Source organism: Aedes aegypti, chromosome 2 (assembly GCF_002204515.2).
Source record: "Aedes aegypti strain LVP_AGWG chromosome 2, AaegL5.0 Primary Assembly, whole genome shotgun sequence".
Classification (NCBI taxonomy): domain Eukaryota; kingdom Metazoa; phylum Arthropoda; class Insecta; order Diptera; family Culicidae; genus Aedes; species Aedes aegypti.
The window spans coordinates 213760764-213781030 of record NC_035108.1 but is presented as its reverse complement, the minus strand read 5'-3'; the positions used below and the strand labels follow the sequence as shown (position 1 = coordinate 213781030).

Genomic DNA, 20267 nt, shown 5'->3' with positions numbered 1-20267 from the left:
CAACAACACAGTCACGTTTTGGCAACATATTTGATGGTGTGTGCATAAAACTAATCGAATAATTTCGAAATTGTGAAAACCTTGGAAGAAAGTTTTAGAATGAGCCAATGGTCCCAATTGCCTCGCTAAGCGGGGCAAGTGGGACACATCCAGTTTCATGCGTCAATCCACATCAGTAAGTCAACCATTACAATAATAGGATTAATAATTCATAGATTTTTAATTTTAAGTACATATTTGATGTACATAAGGGATCAACCATAAAATACGTTACGTTTTAGACAGAAACCCTTTATTTAATAGTATGTCACCTCACATTTAATATTAACTGAAAATTCCTCAATAAAAGCGTAAAGAGGTATTGAACATGTTCAAAATATATCATTTATAAGTTGTTAATTAACCCATATCCGCCCAGCGTCCTAAAAATAGGACAGAAGCCCCGAACGCCCAGCGTCCTATAAATAGGACAGTACTTGTAGTGCAAATATCTTGAAAATAAAGAGGATTAGGAGAAAACTGTCTTCTGCAAAGTTGATCACAGGACTGCTGGCTTCCACTTGGTAACTATTTTAATTCAGAATTAACTCACCAGGTGGCGCACAGACGCCAACAAATGTCGCATATATAAGCAACATATGAAACAACTTTCCAGCGTACAAATATTTGCTTCGTTTATATCTCAGTCCAGCGATGAGATACAAAATTGGTGTCTTCGACAAAGTTGAATAACTAAATAATACCTATTCGCATAGAACCTTACAAATTCGGAAAACACTCCCAAGATGGCGCTAGCGAGCCAAAACTTTATTTGCATATATCTTAGCCCAGTTATGAGATACAAAAATGGTGTCTTCGACAAAGTTGAACAACTAAATAATACCTATTTGCATAGAACCTTATAAATTCGGAAAACATTCCCAAGATGGCGCTAGTGAGCCAAAACTTTATTTGCTTATATCTTAGTCCAGTTATGAGATACAAAAATGGTGTCTTCGACAAAGTTGAACAACTAAATAATACCTATTCGCATAGAACCTTATAAATTCGGAAAACACTCCCAAGATGGCGCTAGTAAGCCCAAAAAATTATTTGCTTATATCTTAGTCCAGTTATGAGATACAAAAATGGTGTCTTCGACAAAGTTGAACAACTAAATAATACCTAATCGCATAGAACCTTATAAATTCGGAAAACACTCCCAAGATGGCGCTAGTGAGCCAAAACTTTATTTGCTTATAACTTAGCCCAGTTATGAGATACAAAAATGGTGTCTACGACAAAGTTGAACAACTAAATGAGAACTATTCACCTAAAACCTTATTTCTTCGGAAAACACTCAAAAGATGGCGCTAGTGGTCGAACATTTTGATTGTTTATATCTCAGTTCAGTGATGATATACAACGTTGGTGTCTTCGACAAATGTGTTTAACTGAATGAGATCTAGTCACCCGAAAACTTATTAGTTGGGAAAACACTCACTATATGGCGCTAGTGAGCAGAGATATTATTTGCTTGTATCTCAGTCCAGTTATTAGATACAAAATTGATGTCTTCGACAAAGTTAATCAACTTAATGAGACATATTCGCCTAAAACCTTTTTAGTTCGAAATACACTCGAAAGATGGCGCTAGCGATCGAACATTTTGATTGTTTATATCTCAGTTCAGTGATGAGATACAACATTGGTGTCTTCGACAAACGTATTCAACTGAATGAGATCTATTCGCCCGAAAACTTATTAGTTCGGAAAACATTCACTAGATTGTGCTAGTGGGCAGATATTGCATTTGCTTGCATCTCAGTTCTGTTATGAGATACAAAATTGTTGTCTTCGACACTGTTGAACAACTAAATGAACTTAGTCACATAAAACCTTATAACACTCACAAAATGGCGCTAGTGGGCAAAGATTTCATTAGCTAATATCTCAGTCAAGTTATTAGATACAAAGTTTGTGTCATGGACAATGTTAAACAACTAAATGAATCCTATTCGCCTAAAACCATATTAGTTCGGAAAACACTTACAATGTGGCGCTAGTGGTCAAATATATTTTTTTTATATCAGTCCAGCGATGAGACTGAAAAAAATCGAACTGTCGAAATTGGTATCTTCGACAAAAGTGTTCAACTGAATGGGATCTATTCGCCCAGAAACATAGTAGTTTGAAAAATTCTCCCAAGGTGGCGCTAGTAGACAAACATATTATTTGCTTTTATTTCAATCTAGAGATTGGATACAAAGTTAGTGTTTTTGACAAAGTTGGAGAACTGAATGAGACCTATTCGCCTGGAAACTTATTACTTTGGAAATCACCTAAATGTCACTACTGGGCACACATTTTATTCGCTTATATATCAGTCCACTGATCAAATCCAAAGAAAGCTATTCGTCTAAAACCTTAGTTCGGAAGTCGTTCTCAAGATTGAAGTCCAGTGATGAAAAATTTGGTATCTTCGAAAACGATGATCAACTAAAGGAGATATTTTCGCAAAAAAAAACATATTAGCTGGGAATTGCTTTTATGTGCGAAACATCAAGGAAACAACCAATAAGAAATTGGTCTGCCTAGATCAAAACAATGGATACTTACTATCGATTCGAGCAACAATCGCTTATTTCGGATGCAATGCTCCTTACATTTTTAGATGAACCTTGACACCATTTAGATCTTTTGATCTTTTGAAGGGAGTGAAAAACGAAAAAACCGACAAATTGACTTATCCATCCATGAACTAAACTCCAAGGGTGAAGGGCGGCTGTCAAATGAGAGTAAAATTAAATAGCCGCCAACCTAAGCCCAGAAGCAGTTTTATGACTTAAACGTGGAAAAGTATAAATTATGATTCGCAAAATTACAGGTAATAAATGCGCTTGAAAGATATTGTTTGCAAGCAGTTATTTACTACGCGCTACTGCAGTGCGTTGTTGCCAATTCAATCAGAAAATTCTACTTAATTCCCAAAATGAATGTTTTCGAGAAAATTGATTACGCCTTCGCTATTGTTGGTCGTAGTTATGTATGACTGTTTACTTTTAGAACCAGCGACGCGTTGAGGTACCAGTAAAGAGCCTTCCACTCGGTCCAAGAATTGTGACATTTGAGCGGGCACGCTTCCGTATGCTCCCCAGGTATTCTGGCCAGCTTTAGTGTCAAAAATCTTGGACCGCGTGGATTCGGTTCTATCGGTGGATAAGACCATATGCATCAGTGATGCAGTAACTTCAACGTTATAGACGAATAATGTTGGCTTCAAATATTCACGTCTGTAAAGCATGTAATAGTTGGAGTGCAATATTTGACTGTCAATTGACTGAAGGACTAACTTTTGATTAGCACTAACGAAATTCTAATATTGCCAAATATAAATTTCGATAGCTGTCAGATCCGAGTCACATTGTATACTAATAACTTGACCCAGCAAAAATATTTTGATAGTTATGTTTTCATTATCAGCTGGCAAGTTTTATAGAATCTGTTTGAAGACTATTGTGATACATCTGAAGGTTTTTTTCTACATCAAAAAATTTGACGTAAGATTTTATTTTTTTTTTTGTATAAATGATTTAAGTGTGCATAATTGTACATGTACATGTATGGAAATGTATGTATGTCCGTATCTTACTTACGTGGTAGTGCAGAAAATTGAATTGAAGTCACTAAATGATTTAGTTCTGGCATGCACCTTTCACCTCTGAAATTTTTATTATTTATGTTGCAATTTCTATATCAGGGTACGTCCATAAATTACGTCACATAAAGTTTTGCCATATTCATCCTCCTCAATTTTCCTCTATATCACACTTGTTGTATGGATTTCAATTTTTATATGGGTAGTCACGTTTCATTGTAACCCCCTCCTTCCTCTTCTGTACGTGACGTAATTTATGAATTCCCCTCACCAGCAGTTTTTTCCAACTTGTTTACATTGTAATGGGTCGAATTGCATGAAAATATATTTGATTAATCTCGAAAATAAACTTATGGAACAGCTAGATATGGACGACACACTTTCAAGATTTTTTTTGGATCCCCACCATAGACTTGAAATTTTTTGGTGAAATAAGGTTTAATTTATGGGAATACGACAATGAGTAACAAAAACGGAGCTGAATTCCAATTGTGAGATATCTTGGGCGTTAACGGGTTAAAATGTAGAACATAAACAATCAATAATTGACGAAATTATAAATATGTTTTGTTATTATTTATATGCATGGCAGAAAACCACCTTATGGGGTGGAATTGTTTTCCATCTCTACTTAATTTCGTAGAAATAACAAATAAAGTTCAAATAAAATAGAAAAGTAATCGTTCCCATGATGCATTTCAAATTTCAGCTGTGTGTTTGTTCATTTTTGTCGTATTTCTAAAATAAAAAAATAAATTTAAAAATAAAGAATAATAACACTTTTCTTCTCCCTCCTATGCAATTACGTAATTTGAGGTTGATCTTTTTTGATAAAAATCATTTGTTTGAATGTTTTAGTGCTACTCTCTAGGAGAATGTATGAAACGTGTACGAAAAGTTTTGATTCTGGTTTTTGTTTTGATAGGTCCCACTTACCCCAGGTACAAATATATTCTGGGGTAAGATAGACCATCGAAAATTTCATATGAAATGAAAACAAAATACTGGTTTATCGTTAGCAGCTTGTAATAATACTCAAAATTATAGCATACTGATGGAAATTCGATTTAAAACACATTTATTTTTTGCGAGTCAATGCAAGACGTGGAACGTGTCACAATTTGTCATGCAAGTTGAAAATGGCGCTGAACTGACAACTGTTACATGAACCACATGGTAATAAAAATAACAATATGTTTAGTACTAAATACATTCCTTGTCATTGTATCTTCAACTTTCTAGAAGAATACCCCCATGAAAAACTTTTCCTAGTTGAGCTATGACGAAACGCCCCACTTACCCCGTATTCTCACTTGCCCCGCGGTACCTTAATCATTTTATTCCATTGTCAAGTCAAAATTAACTTAAATTCAATAGTTCACTTAAATACATGCGATATTCAACCCATCATTTGGTAAATCCTGTTCTTCCTGTTTTTTTTTTTTTTTTTTTTTGTACGCCAGGATAGACTGTCTGGGAAATCAGTATCTCCACTCACATGTCTGAAGCGGACACGAAAATTTGAATTAGTGAGTTCTTCCAGTGATTGTACTCATGAGTGGTGTCTTTGTGTGTTGGTAGAACGACGGTCAGCATCAATTATTTTTGAGAATCGCTTAAGGCGACATCTATATCTGAGAAATCTCGATCCACCATATATTTTGAGTTTTCTGTATCGTTTCCTAAATTGCTATTTTGACTCTTATAAGACAAACCCGCCCTGAGATTGGGTTTCTTGCCGGGCAAACATAACTCGACAGACGATCCTTTTCGGAGGTGGTGCTTAAGCCGTCTGTTTTTTTAGCCAGGAAACGGGACAGGAAACGGAAAACCTTTAGCCGCATTTTGCGTCCTAAATGTGATAGGTTGATAATATACTAGACATCAAACGAGACCCAGGCATTAGTAGGTTATAACATATTTCAGATTTGCAAACATTTCTCAAAAATACATACATGTTTTAAAAATCATGTAAATAACTCTCCTGATATGCGTATTATGGTCCAAGATTGAAGCCACAAAAATCTACATGCAAATTGGTAAACTTGACGAGCTATGAGTTTCCAGCTTTATATCTAGGATTGATTTCAGTACCGGTGATACTGGAAACGAAAATACCGGTAATACCGGTTTATTTTTTGGTACCGAAATACCGTTTTGATTCATATTACGAACAGCTTCAAATTCCGAACACTTTGCTTTGTATGGGAAACATTTCACATGAAATGTTTCATATTTTGCTGTTCAAAAGTTCTTATTTTCCAAACTCATTTTCATTAACATTTTCCATAGATAGGTACGAAAATTTATAATGCCAAACTGCCTTAGACGTCTCTTTTGTGGTTTGATAATTTCAATTGGCGATTCGACTTTTCTATTTATGATTTTCATGAGACTATTGTTTTTCTGGAATCTTTGATTATACCACTAAGGTCGAACTTTTGCCCCACTTTACTCTACATTTTTTGAAATTGGATTATTTTTCTTGATTAAATAAAAAACACTGTCAGTACCAGATTTTTACCGGTAGGTACTACCGGTACTCAGCAAAAATGGTCGATAAAAGAAACCCTATTTGGATCTCATTTTCTAGCCCTCCGATTCATTTGAAATTTTAGCATCTATTCTAAAGGAATTTAAAATTTTCTACGTTTCTGAAGAAAAGTTTTAACTTATCACAAATCGTTATTTTTTTAAACAAATTGTTTTTTTTTATTCACTGTTCCTTCGATTTCAACAACATGTCCCCAAAATTTTATGTTGCCAAATCATGCCATAATTGTATAACACCTATTGTAAAACACCTTTCTTAAGGTCAAAACGCAATTATAGCGCAGAACGGCAACAAAAGTGTAACCGGTTCGGCCAGAATTGAGCGCACTATGTCAACTGAGCTATCATCGAATAATAGTAAACCAACACTAAGTCGACAAGCTTGTTATAGTTCATGCTGACGAAACAGTTACGTTAGCCGTTGCAACAGGGTAACATTTACTTATTTTTTAAATTTTGTTTACCAAATTTTTACTTGAAGGTATGGCATTTTCTAAAATTATACTGCGCAAAACATGGCTAATTTTCTCAGCATTGGAGCGACCAAATCCGATACGGCATTAGAACCGTTATCTCATAATCTTAGTACATTTCAGTTTATCGTGAACAAGTTTGGGATAAGTGAAACTTATTTAAAAGACGAAAATTCTGTAATAATGCCAATGGTGTCCGGGCATTTGGCCGAATGCCGTTTGGCCGAACGCCATTTGGCCGAATGGGTCGTTTAGTTGAATGCCGTTAGGCCGAATCAAGAACAAAACAAAAATTCAACCCTGTAGTGAACTCGCGTCAAATCTCTGAGTTCATGGCTGGTTCGACTCTGGGCAACCAACGATGTGCTAGTGTTTCAAATGTTTTTTGATAATTTCATAAGATTTTGTTCCTTCTTTTAAACATAGGCTATTCTTTCAACTTGTACTGGTTTCATTACTATTGGCAATAGTTTATTTTATTTTTAAATTGGGTTTTTTACCTTCCTTTAATCATCGGCAGTACTTTATAGTTATACTTATATAACAATTATTTGCATTAAACTAGCTTAAATTTTTCTTCTTTTAATCATAGGCCGTTCTTTCATATTTTAATATTTTCCATAGTTAATGGAACTATGGCTTATTACACGTTCATAATCTTAAACCGAACGACTCTGTGAACACTTAAAGAAGCTAACTGTTTCTCCATTGTGAAAAGAAGAAGATAAAATTGTGATTGATCAAATTAATAAATGTATTAAGTACTATCAGAAGGATCGAAGCAAATCGATGATACAGAAAGACGAATAAGTCGTGAACCGTCAAAACCTGACTACAAACGCAATACGAAAACCTATGCTGGCAACTATTACTGCTAGTAGAGAAGTGAATAATTGCTTACATTTAGAATGTTCTTCTTTCAGCATTGACTGTTCTTTGAACAGCATTGACTGTTATTTGAACTAACACTAAAAAGCTGTATATCAATGATGATTTATCCTTCTTTAAGAATAAACTGTTCTTTGAAGTTCATTACAAATGCATGCTAACTGTAGTTCACTCTTGTTTTCAATTTCGGAATTTGGCCAAATGGTATTCGGGCTAATGACCCGGAACCATGCCAGTTACATGCACCCCACTAATAATTTTAATAATCTTTTGAAATCGGTTGAAGGTGAAGATGCATCGAAGCTAAACCTCGAATTCACAAGAGCACAAATCTTCAGAACCAGACAACCGTTCACGCTAAAAATTTGATCGATTGGTCAACACCAGCGAATGACCAATGAGATAAATTTTCAGCTCAAATGGTTATCTAGCTCTCTAGATTTGTGCGAAATTCAAGCTTTGGCTTGGATGCGTCTTCACCTGGCAGAGATATTGATAAACATTATTTGCATGCGTCTCAAGTGGACTCAAACTTTTGCACAAATACTCAAAAATATATGTTGAAATTCATGTGCTGCAAAAAAATTATTAAAATAAGTTCTTGAATACTTGAAATTTAGCTTTTATAAAAATCATGAAATATCCAAAATATTTTTATGAAAATGCGAAATTTTTAGTTATGCCGTTTTTTATTTTTGCATTTCAGATTCATCGTACAAATCGTCATGGGGATCTCACAGCTCATCGCAAAGCCAAGGTAAGCCTGATTGATTTAAAATAAATATGATTACTGTTTTTATAAATATTATTTCATTTTTCGAGTAATCCTTGCAATAGAATGAAGTGTCCAGTGTTCTTTTGTATACGTATTTGAAAATTATGTCAGAACCAAATTAGTTTTTAGGTTTCAAAGTTGACGCGCAGCTATTCAGCAAGAACAAGCTAAGGGTCGTATGTTAGAATCTCACTGGTCGGGGATCTTTCCGGGTTGAAAATTTTCTCGGCTTCCCAGGGCATGGAGTGTTTTCGTGCTTGCCAGAAGACATACACATGCAAAAATGGTCAATTTTCAAACAGCTCTTAGTTAATAACTGTGCAAGTGCTCATAAGAACACTAAGCTGAGAAGCAGGATCTGTTTGGATGTAACGACAAAAAGGACAAGAATATCATGAGAAACGAATATTCATGGTCGTGTATAATTCATTTCTCATAAGAGACTTTAAATCTCTTTGTTTGAAAAGACTCTTCTGTTTTGAGCAATTATTCAGAAAAAAAAGATATTTTGACGAATTTTCGTCTGTACACCACAATCTAGAATAAACAACGGTTAGGCGAAATGTACAAAATACAATTGTGGTATTGAAAATATTTCAAATATCAATTTAAATTCAGAATAATAACATTGTGGACTCACAAGAGCATATTAATAAAACAAATCAGCAATCTCTTCCATGCATGTGAAAAAAAAACTCTAGGAAACAATTATCAGATACGCTTTGATTAATTCCAAGCTCTCTACACGTTCCGTGTCAAAATCCCCCCGAAGGCACTGATGACACGGTTCTGCTTTGCGGTTCGTAATGTGCAATCAAAACTGAACCAATATCAAAAACAAATGTTACGCTCTCTTGATCTTGCAAAACTTCAAAAGAACCTCTCAACCCCGCAGCCAGTGGCACCTCGGCTGATTGTCCTTTCGACGCCCGCATAAAAACATCGGAGCGACTACCGTAGTCTTCGTCGTCCTGTGTGCTTGTTTTCGATGTCCTCGTGTTCACGCTCATGTTAGCTTAGAAACTTTGGATAGACAAGAGTTTCGTTTGCCGCAGGCTAGGTTTCTTATATAGGATCCCGTAAATGCTGGAGAAGGGCCCACGACTGCCATCGACCGAAGTTTGCTTTTGCATTCGTCGGGAGCATGACTTTGGAACTGTGGCGGTGATTTCGTAACTTCCGAGCTGGGGATTTTCGTCGTCGAAAAGGCAACCACTACAATGTACAGTGGTTTCATCTGTTCTACGAAATGGTTATAAATCATCTCGTTCAATATTAAAGACACTATCAGTGAGTTTCAAAAGCACTCTTGGGGTAGTTGTCATTGATATCATTTTAAAAATTCAGATTATTGATTTCATTATTTTGCGTAGAGGCGAAGATTCTTAGGGCCGATTTGTTCACCTTCGCTTAAACCGTAAACCAAGCTTACCCATATAGTTAAACTAGGTTTAAGGGCTAAGCGGTGGTGAAGAAACCACTTATTAGAAAAAACTTGAAAAGGAAATTGCATTTTTAGCAGGATAATCAACATTTGTACCACATACACCCGATTCTGTTCTTGCACGGGGGATGCGTACAGTTCAAAATTAAAGAAAAAAACGTTCAAAAAAGTAACAACATTTCTCGACGTTTCATGCAAAAATAATGGCGAAAAAAAATGTATGGAAACTTTTTTTGCACATCAGTGTAAAAAAAACCGTGCAAAAACAGAATTAGGTGTAAATGCAAAGTATTGATGTAAGGAACATTTATATTGTTCATTCACATAGGTCTGTAATCAAAGCTGATTGCAGACTCCAATCAATAAATATGGTTCTGCCATAAGCCATAAATATTCATAATTTTGTTTTTGTCAGAATGTCAATTAACGAAACATTGAACATTTAAACGATTACATTGCGGAACACGTGTTTGTCTCAACCACCAAAATACCTCATATTCATATTCATATTCACTCGACAATTAAGGATTGCTGAATCCATCGCCGTTTTCAAAAATAGAATAGCGTCTGGTGGGCTTCGATTCCACGACTCTCAAAACGATTATTTTTTTTTTCAAAATTTTACTTCTCAATTTGTTCAAATTGACTTTTGTGTCTATGACCTTCAGGTTTTTTTTTAAAAAAACACCGTCGGCTGGTTCAAGTCGCAATAGACATGACAACCTTAGTTGGGGAAAGTTTCATACACATTAGTGCCGCCTAGTAGCGAAATCTCAAATTTCTTGGCTATCATAATGATAGCCTTTGAGTTATTGAACAATTTTGCCGAAAACGCCATCTTACTAAGTGGTCAGGCTACTGGGATATTCGCAAATCCAAGAGTGTTTGAGCTAGAACAACAACCCGTTATACACGAAGTTGACCTAATCAGTGAACCCCCCAGCGTAGAAGGGCTGCCAACCATTGAGAAGGGACATGTTGTCAAACTTCAGCTCTTCACGATGATTCGTCAGATCAAAGCTAGAATAAAACGATTCGAAGAACATAGATCGGGTCTCATTTGCATTGGACTACCCAAGTGCTTAGTAGTGCGCGCCGTTTAAGGTCATAGTTTTAAAAGTAATTGTAATTTATTTATTCCTTTGTGATTTCAAATTGTGTATATAATTTGAATGTGTTTTCTTTCAATAGGTAGTTAAAATAGTGCAAAGTAAAAGTAATTGAAGCTATTGATAATATTGTTAAAGTACTATTGTTAAGAAAAAGTAATTGTATGAGCCAAAATGGAGGTGTTAGTTGAAAAAGAGAGAGAGAGAGACATGGTGTTAGTGCTGGTGATAGGCTCGTGATTGTTCTCCGAGCCTTTTCTTTCTTTTTTTGAGGCCACGGGCAATTCCCGGAGGGCCCAGTTCCGTTCTCAGAACAACTCGAACTAGAATCGACTCCTCAGCATTTCCAGGGCAAGCCATAGCCACGCATACGCCTTCTGGGGCCGACAATCCGGTCCACGGACAAATCGGACACGTAGCCCGGTTCAGGGCTGGCTTCTACACTGGCAACACCACTCGAAGGCCCTATTGAGTCCCGTGACAAGCGTTCCGGCACAATCCGTTGGAAGTGCCTAGTTTTTCTAACAGCGTCTCTAAGCTCAGTCATCGACCACACATCCGTTTGACCCCGTTAGAAGACCGCGCCGGTAGGCCATAGCCAAACCGGTCGAACCACAGTGAGTCCAAGCCAAGGTGAACGCTCCATGGTAGAACTCGCAAAGTCGCCCAGGACCCCGGAACGTTCAGACCGGACCTACAGGGACCACGTGTAGCGATTGCCGCCTGTCTCTTAAGCCTACTCCTCCGCCGATTATGATGCCACCACCGATGCTAGCCAACGTAGTTCGTCGCCATCTGCCATCCTGCCGCCAACAACCAGCCATGTAACACGCAAGTACACCATTACGTTTCTCTCTATTGAAAAATACCCAGTGGGCGAATAAAACTACTATGTTTTTAAATTTCGATGTAACTCATTTAAAGGACGCACTCCCTCAGGTTATATACATCTTCTTTTCTTTTGGATCGATTCCGTACCTGAAAAGGTTATTCAAGCCTCGGCTTTGGTTAGTCTTTCTTGGAATCCGACCACTTCATGAGTTTTTTCCACCTTGGTCAGATAAACTGGTTGGCTTCCCTTTCCGCTATGCAATTCCAGCACTGATGCTTCTACAAGGTAATTGATTGGGGTTGCAGTGTTTGAATCGTTGTTAATCACAGTAAACGACCCTGTGCTCAGCTAAATCTCCTAGCCTTATTCCTTCTGAGCAGCGTTAGGCTACACGCCAACCTACAAGCTGCGGAGCCCCTTGAGAGTCCCCGACGGTCGAAGGCGAACTGAAATCGATTACCTCATAACACATGGGATCATCATTTCGCGTTCTAAACTTCGTTTGGATATATGAAATGCACATTTGACACATATCTACATCGTCGTGTGTACATCAAACCAAGCGAGATGTTTTTTTACATTACATCAATTTTTACATTTGACACGTGTTTCGTCATGTACATGTAAACTTCAAAACGTCAAAACCTTATAACAGCAAGATGCCTTAGGCGGGAATTTCCTACAACTTGATCATTAATTAACTGTGCAGTGTTAAAGGATACTTAAATCGTGACTAACAACCTATTCTAGATTTGAAAACTTTAATTGATTAGCGGATATGAGGAGTCAAACTTTATCAGGGACCGTCCAATAATTACGTAGAGTTTACGGTGGGAGGGAAGGTTTGAGATTTCTTACGTACCATACAATTTTTTTTATTTTCATACAAAAAATCTTATCATAGGGAGAGGGGTTGAAAAATCCTCAAAATTGCCTTACGTAATAAATGGACCACCCCTTAGATGATATACACACAACTTGACACTCACCAAGTATCAACACTAACGTAACATCGGAATTTCAACCCAGAGGCTATTGAAAAACATTTGAAATCGCTTCAAAATAATTCTTTAGCTTATATTCTAAGCATTTGGAAACATAAAAAAAATCAGTTTTTGCGCGTTGATAAAAATATAAAATGATTCTTACAGAAATCGTGATGTGACTAAATCAGAACGAGGCAAAAACGTGAAATTATTGTAAGTAAGATTATATTGGAATAATGGAATAAAGCACATTTGTAAATTCTCTTTCTAAATTTTATTCCGTTTGGTCATAAGGAAACAAAATTACAGCATGCAAAGTTGAGAATTCATGATGTATGTTGTATGTTTATGCTTACCATTTATTACAATACCACCTTATAGATATCATGAAGATATCATGATACGTTGTATGCATACAACATATTAATATGTTTCGTAAGTTAGAGATATGAATCTGTCTCAAGGCTCTGAAAATACATAACAGGATTATTAAAGGTTTTTGCCATACATTTTGAAAACATGGGATATACTCCATCATTCACGGTCTAACTTTGAATATCTAGCAGGAGCGTTTGAAAAAAAAAATGTGGTTCTACATTCTCGAGATCATGATAAGGTAAGGGAAGGAAGGCAAGGTAAGGGAGTGAGAATTAAGAAAACTTATTTTTTGCTCTTTGGCCTACGGACGGTACCACTGTGCGATGAAGGTAATGATGGTGTTTGGAGAACGTTGCTTTTCTAGTTTCGGATAGAATGGCGGCACAGCGGCACGACATCGCGATGGTGTTACAAATTACACCCCGGAGCGTTTTCTGACACAACATTAAAATTAACGTTTAACCCCACAAGCGACCAGAATACCCGATGTCCCTTAATGGGATGGAAGTGCCGCATGCTGAGTGCGAAGGAAAACAGATTTCCCAACTCTTCCCCTGGATGGTCTTTGGGAATGATTTCGTTCGTTGTTGGGGAGAGGTAAATTAAGAGCTCGGCGGAGATTTACAATCCTATCGACATATGCGACTTTCGGCGAATGATGGAATCAAATTGAATTTGAATGTGATCAAAAAGCGGTTTGATGATTCGCACTGATTGTGAACAATAAAAACCTTCACCCCAAAGGGTGCCATCAGTCGTCAGTCAGAGCAGTGGTTGAATGCTTGAGGCGATTTTGAATTTATTCACGCTGGTGGCTAAATGGTGGTGTGACGGCTTACAGAAATATCGGATGATTGCTCTTTTCGATGGCATTTTACTTCTCATTCTGCTTTATCTGAGACTGTAGTGTAGTATGCCCCTCCATTCCAACCAATAAGCAATATCATCTGAAATCAATATTTACGCCTAACCAGAATCGAGATATAAATCGATAACCGAATCATACGTCGAACAAGTTTTTATCGCCCGCCCTTGCAGAGCAAGCGTCGTGATCAAAGGATTCCTTATTAATTTTACAAAAAGCTTATAGAAGCTTAACTATTTTAATAAATTGGTTTAATTTTGAAATGTCACGAAAAAAGAGTCAATAGCCATAATCAAACCAGGAATTAGCTTTGATCTCTTCTCCCTTCACCTCGTGTGAAAAAAGAATAGTATTCCTCAAAATGATATTATGCGATGCAAAAACTGTGAAAAATCACTCTTTTCAACCCAAATTCGACTATTTTTCTTTCCAATTACTCGTACATCACATGGCACAAAACATCCTTTGTCACAGAACATGCATGCGAATTTATTTGTTTTTCGTTTGATTCGACACACCCGTTGATGTTTTTTATTAACATGGATCTCAAGCGCACATACTAAACAAAAAAATGTACAACATTCCATCTCATGTGAACCGTAGTAAAAAAGATCAAAAGAATTGTGTTTGCATAGATTTGCTTCGATTTGTTTCATTCTTCTCTGTCGTTTGAAACGGGATTGAACAACCGTTCGGATTCGTCGTGTGGGGATTCGGGATTGGGTTCCATTTTTCTGGTTCATGCAAGATTTTTTTTTCTCTCGCTACGCTGTTATCCTTCATTGGATATATTTTATTATACAAATTCCGGCAAATTTACAAATATCGAATGTCGGGTGTTGGTTTTGTATTCTGTCAACGTTGTGGGAATGTATCTTGGGTTACGGGACGGACGACTGGTTGGTGATGTGTTACGAGGGGGAGTGTGGTGAACATTTTTTTGTGTGTCAATGGATATCCTTTGCAAGATTTGTGCACGCATGATTTGATACATGGGCTAACGAGGGTAGATTTTTGTTGAATGCTGTTTTTTGGTTGGAGTCTATCTATCGCCGTGTACTGAGGAATATGTAGCGAATGTCAATGGATTCGATGGTAAATATATGTGATATATTTATCAGTGATTTGTGTCCAGTCTGAGTCTGTTGTTTCATAGAAACAAGGATTATAATTATCATTCAAAATGTCAAAATAACATTGGTTACACTGCGGAACACGTTTTTGTCTCAAGTACCAAAGTACCGCTGTTTACTTAATAAAAGGTTGCTGAATCCATTGCAGTTTTCAAAAATATCATAGCACATCTAGTTTTTGAGATATTGGCTGTTGAAAATGCAAAAATTAACTATTTTAGCCAACTTGCATGCAAGTTTGTCGGCTTTTAAGGCAATTTGTTTGCCTAATTTTTCACAGAATTTAAACTTTATGTGTACGACAATACTTATCAATAAAATTTATTATACTTCCGATGCGGAATAGTTATTTTTTGATGATTTAAAGAACTATTGTATATTCCCATATAAGAGAAACGAAGAATTTTGTATGGAGGTTCCAAGCATGTTGAAAAAATCGGTGTAAACTAAATTGAATCGTGCAATTTCAACAAAATTATGTCCATATTGAAAGTTCAGGTCCTATTTTGCATGCATAGTGGGTTTCATCACACAAAAGTTTGATAAATTATACTTAAAATTTTATGTAAACTTCAATAAAACCAGTGTTTTATACAACTTTGGCGACCTGTAGCTAAAAATTGTGACATGCTAGAATGTTTCTGAGAATGGCATCAGATTCAACAACCCCAAAACTACTAGAGACACATAATTTGATCCTTGAGACACGCAAACATGTCATTTGTGTTACGCTGTGTTATCATTAGTCTTTAAGTGCATGCATGTATTGAGAATTTTTATGAAACAAATTTAAGAAAATGAATCCAAAAACTGATCTAGAAAATCATGAATATTTTTTTATTTCAAACGATAAGCAAATATTTCATGAAAATACATTGAGATTTTCCAAGGTTTCCACCAAGTATTTATATTACAATTCTTCTTATGGCATCATTATGCATGCATTTGTTCAGGAATTCCTTCATACATTGCTTGAGGAACTCGTTCAGAAACTACAATTGAATTGTCTCAAGAGATTGATTAAAATTTAGAAAATAATTTAATTTAAACATTTTCAACAATTCTTAGAAAAATACATCCATTTCTTTCCCACGGTGTCTTGAGTAAAACCATTAAATTTTATTTTTTACATTACTTTTTGTAATTTTTCTAAGCGTCTTTCTTCAAAAACTTAAAAGATTCTTACTAACTGTGAAAAAAAATCATACAGGGTTATCACCAAGAAATGTATGTAAAGAAATCTAATAAACATTTCTTTATATCTTGTTTTAAGCATTTAAATATTTCGGAGCAATTTTATCAAAACTATTGGCACCAGGCCCATAACCGATCAGAAGAAAATAGTAAGTCGATAATTATTGCATAGTGAGCTGAGCCTTGCCTTATTTTTTAATTACTATCATTTGGATTTGGTATTCATAATTCACCTGATGGAAACCATAATCAGCTGTCATAACTTAATTAGCTATTGAAAGCTATTCTTTTTTAATAAAGTATAATCAAAAGTGAAGTTCTCGCAAAAATTTACCAGATTGTATAAGCTTGGCTTGCTATTGCTTGGTTATTCAATTCAATAGTTTATTGAGCTTTTAAATACACTTCACATTGTTCCGTTATGTATTATTTATGGATATACTTTAGTTTGTTATTTTGTATACCTACACCATCTAAATAAGTTTAGGGTATCGATTCTTTGTATTTTGTCTTTTATTACCGCCTTATGTAGAGCATACTGTAGTATGTTAGTATTCGTATACTATGTATTTTGTTCAGGCAGTCATGATAAAAACTACAACTTATTATGAATCTAATAATTAACTAACAAAAGTTGCTCCCAAGACATTTCTTAAATTTGTCAAATCAATGCAATTCTATAGAAATCACGGATATTTTAGAAAAAAGTTGTAAAAAGTTCATGAAAATTTATCTCGAAGATTTTCAAAGTATTCCTACAGGAAGATTTCAAGAATTCGACCAGGAACTTCACTAAGGAAAACTGCAAGTATTTCTCTAGAAAAATATTTCCCAAGAAATGTCAACAGATTTTTTCTTCAAGTATCACAACCAAAATCACTTAGCAACTACCCTAATACTAAATATTACATATACTTTGTAATTGGGACAAATCGATGTGAAATTTGCGGTGCGAATCGAACTCACAAATCTATGTTCACTAGATATTGTGTGTTAACCCTGCACTGCGAGAGGACTTATGTACGCAGAAGTTAACCTGAACTCGATTACAGCTCAATAATCACGTGGTCCTCTTTAGCAAAGCGCTCATCTTTTGGAAGAATTAATCACTCAACACGTTAACAACACATTTTTATCGAAAACAGTTAAAAATGACAGAAGTTGATAGGCAAAGTATTGTTATCAAGATGGCTTTGTTCCCAACTTGTTATATTTTTTATAACATATTTATAACAAAATTTGTTATATTTTACACCAAAGTCATAACATTTGTTGTAAATTATATTCAAAGTTATGAACAGAAACATAATTTGCAATAATTATGTTTAACAACTACCGAAAGCTAAACATTACATATATTCTGCAATTGGATTAAATGAACAAATTTATGTGAAGTTTTGCGAAAAAGTTACACGTCTTCTCAGTGAGAATCGAACTCACGACTCTCTGATCTCTAGTTAGGGCGCGTTACCCCTACGCCATGAGAGGACTCATGAACGCAGAAGTTAACCTGAATTCGATTTCAGCTCAATAATCACGTGGTCCTTTTTCGCAAAGTGCACCTCTTTCGGAAGAATTAGATGCCCATCCAAACATAACGCTTTCTATATATACATATATATCCAATGCCTAGCCCGAGAGCGCATTATTTTTTTTGGTATGGAAATAGCACACTACACTAGGAAATCCAAATTATTTTACCATATTCAAAATCACTACTAATTAGGTTCAAATTTAGGGTGATACGTCAAATTTTCAACAATTTTCAAACATCTCAACTTTTTTACTCTCTATAAGAGTTTTGTTTTCTTCTAATACACAATCTTGATTGGATCATGATTTCTCAATTTTTCGACTTTGTCCGGTATTGGATGCTGTCCGGTACTGGGGGATCTCCCCCTATAATAGGATGCGTTATATTCTTATTTAATGTGATGCGAATTTTGTTCGAATCATATCAGAGAAACACATCCTGTAATAATCTTGTTGTTTCCGTCTGGCTGAGGTTCTTTTTTTAAATTCCACCCAGAATTGCTTCTTCCAACAATTAAAATAGAAGTTTCACTACCAATTTCTCCATGATTTTTTTTGCATTCTGATATATGTGAAACATTCATTCTGATTTACTAATAAAGCTGATACGAATTTCTGAAAAGATTTCCCTTTATATTTTTTTAATAATATTTCTAGACATAGTATCTAGACGTATCTAGACGTATACCTCATCATCAGGTTTTCTTCAGGAATCAATCCAGACATTGCATCTAAAAGCGAGTAAGAGCAGTGGTTTCTGCATGAATATACTCGACGGTTCCGTTGTAAAAAGTCACTACTGAATTTTGTTTCGAAGCTCTGTTGAGGAATCCATAAGAAGATGCTCATTTAATTACAACTAGAATTTTGACAATTTATTTCGTTAATATTTTTAAAAGGATTTTTGTTTAATAAGTTCTTCGTAAAATAATCCAATATTTTTTTTCAAGAGCTCCTTTTAGGTATTTTTTTGTTATTTAGTTAAGATTTTTTCAGGATTCATGCCAAAATTTTCCAACACACCATGCAGCTTTTTGTTCGAACAATAATTCTGCAATCCAAAAAAATACGTTTTATATTCTCGACATTCCACAAAGAATTCAGCCAAATGTTTTTCTTGGATTTTACAATATATTTCTTCAGAAATCACTATAGAAAATTTTGGATTAATTCTAGAAAAAAGCACTGGTGAAACTTCCGGGAAAAATTCCAAAGGGTTCTTTTGGAAATCTATGAATGAATTTCTGATATATTTGCTTGAAATACAGTACTGATTCGATTTTGTCAGCCCCCGATTTTGTCTACCCCCGATTTTGTCAGCTTTTTGACCTGATTTTGTCAGCCTATTTTAAATTTGTCATGTAATTGTTATCGTCATGTTTTACCACGTTTACATTAAAATTGATGATGATGTTTGATGTCATGCACGCATGGGAGTAGCCAGAGGGGGCAGTGGCAATGCCTTTTATTAAATGTTAAAAATCGATATTACCAATATAGGGGAGGGGGAGCCCCTGATAAAAAAAAACTGGCTACGCCCATGTCCATCGCCCTCTTAAAAGCCCATGTAACCATGTAACACGTTAAAATTTGAAAAACAGGAACAAAATAAAATGACCCGATTTTGTCAGGTTCCCCATTTTGTCAGCCTAAAATTCATCGAGGGGCTGACAAAATCGGGTCCTTACTGTATACTAGAAGGTATCACAGTCAGTTGACAGCTAATACTCGTAGCAATCGGACCTATCCATAATCCCTCCCGTGCGATATCGTCAAAAATGAGTGCTGTTCGAAAAAACACTTTGGTGGTAGATTTCGGTGTTCTTCCGTCGCGACCAGATGTTGCAAAAGTGCAGCATTTTCTGGAACACGAATTGAAATTGGATCTTTCGGATGCCAAGAGTATCCAGCTGCATAATACCCGTAAATGCGTTTTCATAGAAATGGTGGACCGTGACACAGCGAAACGCTATGAAAATGCACATAACATAAAGCGAGTCTTCACTTGTAAAGACAAACAGTTTAAAATTCCTGTGTATGTGGATAGCGAGGCAGTGAGTGTTCGTGTACATGATCTTCCTCCATCCGTACCACATACGACTGTCGGGAATTTCATGATGCAGTTCGGAGAGGTGCTTTCGATACAGAGCGAACGTTGGAGGCACTACTTTCCTGGATTACCGAATGGAGTTCGCGTACTGCAAATGAGGATTAAACATCCTATCCCGTCATTCCTAACGATCGCCAATGAGATCTGTTACGTTGAGCACCCGAATCAGATCAAAACCTGTAAGCGGTGTACCCGTGCGGAACATCCGAAGCAGAAATGTCTGGCGGTAGACGTCCAGAAAAACACCACAACAACGCACGAAGCAACCGAAACATCACCACCACCAACCGAACAAAAATTCAGCGAGGCTGACTTCCCACCGATAAGCGACGATCAACCACCTAAATCAACGTGTCC

General features: G+C 36.0%; 1 protein-coding gene across 2 annotated transcripts in view; it reads left to right on the top strand.

Annotated features, from left to right (window-relative positions):
• The window catches only part of LOC5568335 (DNA-binding protein D-ETS-3), a 306381-nt gene that overhangs the window by 162088 nt on the left and 124026 nt on the right, over nt 1-20267 (top strand). For both annotated transcript variants that reach the window (XM_021843918.1, XM_021843916.1), the window contains exon 4: nt 8258-8308. In XM_021843918.1, the coding sequence (XP_021699610.1) occupies nt 8258-8308 (51 nt within the window). The remainder of the gene's footprint in view (nt 1-8257; nt 8309-20267) is intronic.